Source organism: Odontomachus brunneus, unplaced genomic scaffold (assembly GCF_010583005.1).
Source record: "Odontomachus brunneus isolate Ranch 3 - 2012 unplaced genomic scaffold, Obru_v1 Obru_scaffold_106, whole genome shotgun sequence".
NCBI classification, from domain to species: Eukaryota; Metazoa; Arthropoda; class Insecta; order Hymenoptera; family Formicidae; genus Odontomachus; species Odontomachus brunneus.
The window spans coordinates 714127-722786 of NW_022639556.1; the positions used below are offsets into that span (position 1 = coordinate 714127).

Sequence of the window (8660 nt, forward strand, 5' to 3'; positions counted from 1 at the left end):
AAAGAATTATTTAATTGCTATATAATTTTTGTTGGGAAGAGGAGTCCATGATTTTTTAAATAAGTTAGAGTATTCTATGTAATTGTCAAAAGCATTAGTTTTATTTATTTAATATGGTTTTGAATATATTTACCAGTGAATAAAATTATGCTTAATTTTACTATTGCAAAAATATTCCGATATTTAATATACTTAATAGTTAATGATACTAAAAAATCAGGTAATTCTGTAAGTTTGTAAGCATAAAATATAATAATATGTATAACTTACTTTGGTGAAAAAAATGCACAAATCTGGCTCAGACATCAAGACAAATTTCTGTTGGAATAAGAAAGCTAAATGGAACAAGAATATAACTGTTAAAGAGGATTATGTTGAGAAATAGATTAATTGTATTGATCGACTAACCACTTAAGTGAAGTAAGACCTAAAACTGTTTTCAAAAACAGTGCCAAAAGTGGTATGATCGATTTTTTATCGAAAATTAGTAATCGTATATTTATATCCGTTCCTGGGGTCGCTTTTTTCATATTTGTACAACTCCTTTAAAGGAGAGAAGGGTGCAAAATAAAAATTTTAAGTTGTTTAGCCCAGATTCTTGTTCAGCGACTCAAAATACTTCAGGGTACCAATTTTTTTTTTTCCAAATCCAATGAAAATTGGAACAGTTATTCAATATGCGTAATTATCTTTTGTCACAAAATTTTTTGCGCATATATGCGTCATTACCACTTAAGTGGTTAATCGCTTACCTCCTTGTTGAATAATCCTCAAAAATACATAATAAACAACGACAAATTTAAGGACGAGATACTTGAATGAAGGTAAGCGATTGAGGGAAGGCTCGCAAAAAATATGATAAAATGTATATACCGTGAAAAAAGCTTTGACAACATTTTATTGTTAACCGCAGAAAAAGCCATATACACTTTCACACGAAATCGATCATAGTTCGACAATAATATCGAAAAATTTATAATAATTGAAATGTACATAAATATAAAGACGACGACGCGCGATGTTACACTTCTTCTTTGTGTGTGCCAGAACTGCACAAAAATTATCCCGAACATCTTTCGCAACGCTCGTTGAACAACTTATTATTCGGTGATGGCATAGGCGTATATATAATTTCTCTTGTGTTTTACCTCATCCTTTTTGTTTCGTTTTAGTAAAATGACGATGCTAATTGCATTCTGAAGTGCGCTTTTACAAATTCACAGAGCTCTGACTTTTCACGTATGAGATGTGACATATTTAAAGTCGATAATCGAATACACGGCCGGAGCGGGTGGAAGGAACGATTTTTGGTGTTTTGCGCTTCTATAAATCTATCTAATCCTATGTACTTTTAGCCGCGACGGTTAAGTGTGTCTCATATATAATATTTATATATATATTTATTTTTTATTGGTACTCTCTCTCTCTATCCGAATGCAGCACGCACCTTTTTGTTTTATATCGCGAGTTAGTATAGATTAACAGCAGCGATTTGAAGTGTCCTCAGACGTTACGTGCTCTATCGTATAAGTCTCTATTTGTTATAATTATATATATATATATATCTCTTTTTTTTCCTAAAATTCCTCTGCAGTGACTTTTAATGCAATATTTTACCTCCTCTCGCTATCGTATTGCTCTACCAATGCCTCGGGAAATCTGTGCTCAACTTGTATACCAATAAAATCCGTTCGTTTTTCCGTTCGGTAATTTCTTCCTTCCACATCATTCAACATTATCGATATTATTTCAATTATACTTTTATCTGTTAATACTTATTAAATATTTTTTTAATTATTGTAGATCACAGACAACTTGTTCTTAATCCATAAAAACAATTAAATTATCTTTTTTTCCATAGATTTTTTACCGATGTGTGTAGAGTGTGTGTGTGTGTGTCGTGGCGATGTGTCGCATACGTGTATGCACATTCTTCAGTGTATATACGTGTGTGTATGTGTGTATGATCGCAGAAACAGCACGAATTTCGGAAACGTCAACCGATAGTCGAGCGATAATTACACACGTGTGCGCGTGTGTGTATGTGTATGTGTGCTTTGCGTCTCGCCCGATTCAATGCCGCATGGAACGCGCCCGATATTCTCCCGCGAGTGGCTTCAGTAGTCTTAAATAATTACAAATAATTCAGCCATCCCGAATAAAAGAGAGAATGAGTGAGGTACTCGAAGAGTACGATACAAATGCGCTCGCAACTTGACGCTTGGACACCTTAAACTACTACGGCACGGGGGAGGGAGTATTCGAAGGGAGCAGTTTCCATGCGGCAAACGTTTGGTCGATATTCCAGGTGACGTTAACGCTTTACAAAATCATAACGTGGCGTACGGCTAATCGTGTTCACGGCCGACATTGAGACGATAATAAGACAAGCCGTTCTTTCGAAGCCTGAGGAGTAGCACGAAGCTCATTACGACTGATAATATCGAGGTCACGATTTATAAACCGCCCCGGGCCCGAGTACGCTTCGCCTCTCGAGGGGCAAGCCCGATGACCCATTTAAACTTATGCGCAATCGGAATAGTTCGATCTTGTAAAAATATAATGTTAAGATACAAACGGCACTGAAGAAATTTAGCGACGATAGCAGTCGGTTGTTCTTAGCTGCGTTCTCTCTCTTTCTCTCTCTCGACGCTTGTTCCCTCCCTCCTTGCTTCGATCCCCGAAACAGCGGCGCCTAATTGTCCCGTCTGAAGTATAGAGAGAGAGAGAAAGAGAGGGACTGAGAGTGATAATTGAATGCACACCTAAAAACAACAGACCGAATCTCGGATTTGGCTTTGTTACTGAAGCACTCTCGTGGATTTTGGCGAGGAAATTCGTACGTTTTCTCGTCCTGTGTGCTCGTATCGATTTGAACGCGTACGTAGTCGTATGACTCTCTCGCGAAAGGTACCTCCTACGTTTCTTCGAGCGACTTATCAGTCAGGTACCCTAAAGAACGCTGGAATTGTGCGTGTGGAGATCGTAATATATGGACGAGGCCGCAACGGTGCGGGGGTGGACTTTGCGAATCGCGCGTTATTTATTTATTAATTTCTTTTTTTTTTTTGCTTTTTGTGTTCTTTCTTTCTCTCGCGTTTTTTTTTATCTGCACAAAGCGTGTCGCCAAGTAATTTTATAAGTGGAACGGACGTGTGTCGTCGGTGTGTGTCTGATAAAAGTGTCTAAGATGCACGTGAGTGGACGCATCATGATCACACAGCAAGCGAATTATCTGGTAGTACTCTCGTAACGTATTTAACGGTATTTAGCTCGTAATAATTTAAGTTTTTAGTCCATAGATAACTCGTGACTTTAATATACAGATATCGTGGTGATACCGCGAGCTGAGCCTCGCCTCTCCGTCTTCCCTTCCTTCCTTCCTCTGCGTTCTCCGGCTGGGATGTTCGCCCGGTACCATTGAGTGAACCAGAGGGAGCGTTTTACTCGGTGTGCGCTTCGTTGCAAGAATTTGCGTCGGTCATTTTGAGAACGGCACGAGTCCCCGAGTCTCGGTTCGGTACAAATCCGTCGAATTAATCGATGAAATGTGGGGCGTGGAATAGTAGTGGTGGGTTTGTGTATACGTATGTGTATACGTATATGTGTGTATATATATGTATGTGTTTGTGTATGTGTGATAAGAACAACGTAAGTCCTTTCGATCCATATCAGCTGAGTAACTCCACTCCAGTTGTAATTCGAAAATTATGTCGTTGAATCGATACTATATGTACATCAATTTTCCCATGGCTGAGAGACACAGCGTGTTTCCTCGAATTTGAACTCTCGGACTTATGTTGCCTTCAAAATGACAGTTTGTTTCCCCGTTTGCGAGGCGCGACGCCGCCGCGACGCGTAGTGGAAAATCGTTCAAAAATATATAGTGTACCCGAAACGCTCGCGTGTGTGTATACGAGCGCGGTAAGCTCCTCCTCAACGTAAGGGCCAGACTCTTCGCGTTTGCGGGATGCGGTGTACAGGCACGTGATTCGCGAATTTGTTTGACTTTACCGGGCCGCACTTAGACAAGCTATACGAAGAAGGCATCGTGCGAGGTAAATCAATTCGGCACGCGGAATAACGGCCGTAGCGCGCGCCGACATTAACGTTGCAAGAAACGAAGAACTTTTCTAGCGCACACGACACCCTCTCGCCCCGAAGGCTCGCGCGATCGGAGGACCCGCGGGCTGTCGTCCCTGGGCTGTGCGCGCGAGCTGTTGACAGAATCATCATCATCATCGACATACGCGACTCCGTAAGTTGAGCTATTATCGAGTAGGAAAAAGTCCGTGTCGCAAAATATCGTCGTATCATCTGTTAGGTAGATAGATAGGTAGGTAGGTATAGTCGGCGCTTTTACGGTGACAGAGATTTACGATAGAATGGCAGAGATTTGTCAACGTTCCCTTCAAATCACCGTACGTGAACGCGTACGATTCGTATTACTCGGCTACCGAGTGTGCCTCTGGTTCACTCCGTAAATCGCGAGGATGGATTTTAGTCGGTCCTGAGAGAGAGATGACTCTTCCACGGTCAGCAGAGCTCTTCCGAGCACTGTAGTAACGTAACGTGTCTTGTTTCTTATGGACGCGATAAGATCGCTTAGTGTGGTCTCCACGAGATATTATTCAGACCTTGAAAATGACGCTTCAGACTGCCGCTGTCGGCCCAGGGGGAGTTGAGATACTCGTCGTCATCGTCTTGCTCAAGTTTCTGAAAAAAAAAGAAGTTTGAGAGACGTGAGAGAAGCTCTTTCTCTCTCTCTCTCTTTCTTGTTGTGGATGCTTTTGCTGAGCTGTGCTCAGCACATTGATCGGGGTTCCGTTCATTGGACTCGGGCGAAGCCGCGAGTCATTTGCATATCAAGCAAACTTATTCGCGACAGAAATTACTCACGCGTCATCGCGCGAGTCATTCCTTAGACTCTGATAAATTCCCTACTAACTCCAAGTTTCGACACGATCCGCTTACAGAGTTGTTCGCGCGAGAGGATATTTAATTAGACACTTAATTGCGGCACTGCCGTTCTACTTCTCGAAATTGGGACCGTGTTTTTGCTTTGGTTTATTTTCTGTGCGAGACTCGAGAGATTCTCGGTTCACCCACGACGTTTCGCATATTAGTTCAACTCATGAATTCAAAGCTCTTCGTTGACATCCCAAACTTGCTTCTCCGTGCGTACAGAGCGAGAACTGCCTTAATACCTCGGTTTATACAAGCTCGCGTAGCATTCGCGGGCAGGCAGCCGCGAGAATTCGGCAACGAGAGAGGAGAGGGCTTGTCATTTGGAAGTCGCGAAGGGGGCAGAGAGGAAGAGAGAGAGAAGAGGGTTGAGAAAGCAAGGGTGAGTTAGGCGAGACGTGGGTGGTTGTTGGGTCAGAATCGATGCTCGCGTCCTTGCTTCGTCTCAGTGGTCTCTCTCACGCATTTCGTACAAACGCGAAAGCCGCAGGTGCCTGCTACCTGCCGACGTCGTTCCGCGATTGATCATACGTGCGGAACTCGTGCCGCACGGAAATGTGCGTGTGCGTTGAGTGCGTGTACGCTCGACTAAATGTCAGAATTCAATGGAATAGCTGGGAACTTATTTATACCGTAAAGTTGTGAATCCCGGTAGTTGGAAACTGTGTGAATCTCTTTGGATATTTTCCTCTCAAAATCTAATCTTCTCGTCGCTCTTACGCGCTTTAGTTCTCCTAACAAAAGTAAAACAAAATTTCTCAAGTAAAACTTAATTTCTCAACAGCGGACTCTTTTAAAATATACCGAAACAAAGTACCTTCTATTCATGATAATCTTCATGACATTTTCACACAGAATGAACAAGATTGCTCGTCTAATCGCATGTTATCATCATAAAATTATTCTAGCACAGTCGCAAATATTCCTAAGCGAGTTTAGGGTTCTGAAAATCTTGCGAGATCAGTTTGTATGAAAGGGCCGAATTGCTTCTTCAGGCTAACAAAGGCTATAAATATTCGACAATTTATTTTAAAAAAGTGTTAAATGAATATGTCGAAATTTTGTATAAAATAATATATTTCTTTATATTTAAACACATAAAAAATACATTTTTATTTTTTGAGCGAAAATAACGTTATAATATCCATTGTCGCTCCAAGTCTACAACTCCTGCACGCCTCCTCGGTTTGCATGATTTATGTTTGTGCAAAATCATCTAATCAAGAAAATGGAAGAAAAGTTTTTATGAAATAATGTTACAGTTGTAGTCTCTTGGGTCAGAATTTTTATTTATTTTTATTTTATTTTCTTATGTTTTTAATAAGATAGAAGCGAATTTTCGACAAAAAATTTTAATTTCTTTTCTAATAATAAACAAGAAAATTCAATTGTTTGAAAATAAAAATTCTGGTTCAAGAAATTATAATTACAACACTATTTTATAAGAAACTTTTTCATTTTTTATTAAAAAAAACATATATATATATTGTGTATAAATTATAAACTTTTTTTTTTAATTTAAACATATTCATTTAGTAGTTTTCTTCAAATTAGTTCCCAAATATTGTTGCATTTTTAGCCTAGAAAGATAAATTTACTTTATCTGAATTTCCCTTAGATTCATCTATCTTCTACGAAAAACGTGTGTTGCTATTTTAGCGCGGGGGGAAATCCAATGACACTTTGCGACTTTAGAATAAGGAAGAGGAGAGAACAAGTGTTCTATAAATACGCGCGTAATACTGCTTTTTTTGACTATTTCCAGATCACAGGACGATAATTGATTATGATTTTCCCTCATCTTTCTCAGCGTGTCACCGACATACATGAATGACAGAGCAAACTGGGGCGAAGTACTAAGTAGCTTTGCGTCGAGCTACTTGTTACTACATCTCCTCGACAAATGTAACGGCTCGAACATTGTTACATGGCTCTTTGAGAGGGAGACGAATTTGCGGGCGCTCCCGCAGCACTCTGCTATTTGCTCAAAAACATTTCTCCGTTATTTCCACGGTGTACACATGTGTCAGGAGTTGTTTATGACTCTCTGAATGTTTCAACATGCCGTGTGTGTCCTTCTGTGTTTGTATACGCGTTAGAGAAATGCACCACATACTCCGGCGAGATTACGAAAACAAATTCGTTGCGCGCGTCGAAGTGTACTCATAGAAGTTCAACTTAAAGGACGCGATACGGTCAAATAGAGTGACGTCTGATCGCCGTTACTGTCGCAACCCTTTGAATGGTATGGATATGAATTGGCGGAGGTACTTCAAATAGATTACTCGGTGTATGCGGTCGAACGCGATGGTGGGAGAAGCAACGGCGACTCGCAGTCTATCGCGCAGCCATTCGACCTATATCGCCCTGCATCCCGAGACGCTATTTATAGATAGATGCGCCGGTAGTGTGGTCGAGAGAGCACTTAGCCATCATTTTATCGCGTCGATAGCTTTGCGCGAACGAATTATTTTTATAAAATTAATCAAACGCAAGAGGAAACACGCAATACGAAGAGTCGAAGGACGAGAAATCTCCGGAGATCACTCGCGTATAATTCCGGTCGCGAAGCTCGTGGAAGCCCGCCTTTCGTACGATTTGCAGCTTCAATTTAGTTCCTCGCGAACTCCCCAAATGGAAAAATTTCCGACAAGAACTGGTCACCAGCCAGAAACCAATTTTGACCGACTAGGATTTATTAGACAGAAACTGGGCAGGGAAAAGTCCTGGTCAGTGTTTCTTGGCCAATTACTAGCCAGGAACTAGTCAAGAAAGAATGGTAATTAAAGATAAAGCTACAACTGTCTCAATAATAAATGAGTTTCTACGTGAAAAGACTTTACCTTCTAAAATACAGTATGACACGAAGTTTCACGTTATTTTTATATTAAATAGAACCGAATGATGAAAACTATTTGAAAGAATTTTATAATTTTGTTGTAAAAATTTGGAAAGAAACTTAACAGAGACTTCATCAGTATAGTACGCAGCATAACCTCTTGAGTTCATTTCATATTGTATATATACTTTGTAGCAGCAGCTACACGAAGTTTCACGTTATTTTTATATTAAATAGAATCGAATGATGAAAACTATTTGAAAGAATTTTGTAATTTTGTTGTAAAAGTTTGGAAAGAAACTTAAAAGAGACTTCACCAGTATAGTACGCAGCATAACCTCTTGAGTTCATTTCATATTGTATGTATACTTTGTAGCTGAATGTGACATGGTCATAAAGGAATGTGTCATAAAGGGCGAAAAAGAACGATACTTAACTCAAAAAAAGTTGAAAAGCATCGTGTTATACGAGCTGATGTCGAAACTATAATGACAAAACGGTCCCGGTATCACCTTCGTACCACACAGAAAAAAAGATCTGGTTGAATTAACCAAATATCTGGTCGAATATGAACGATCCAGAAATTCCAACTGATGTAACCCGAATTCTGTTTAAGTCAACCAAAAATCTTATTAACTGAAACAGAATTCGGGTTACTTCAATCGGAATTTCTGGATCGTTCATATTCGACCAGATATTTGATTAATTTAACCAAATCTTTTTTCCGTGCAGTAAACGAATTTTCTTTTTTACATCCTGTTTCAAAGTCTGTTCTTCAGTTTATAAATATTCTTGTGTTATTTAATTACTATTTATATATATATATATATATATATATATATATATATATATATAT

General features: G+C 39.6%; 1 protein-coding gene across 1 annotated transcript in view; it reads right to left on the reverse strand.

The window, feature by feature from the left end:
• Positions 1 to 870: 870 nt before the first annotated feature.
• Positions 871 to 8660, reverse strand: part of LOC116849101 (protein tipE) — a 29183-nt gene continuing 21393 nt past the window's right edge. The window contains exon 6 of the mRNA XM_032825906.1: positions 871 to 4716. Coding sequence (XP_032681797.1) covers positions 4653 to 4716 — 64 coding nt within the window. The 3' untranslated portion in view covers positions 871 to 4652. The remainder of the gene's footprint in view (positions 4717 to 8660) is intronic.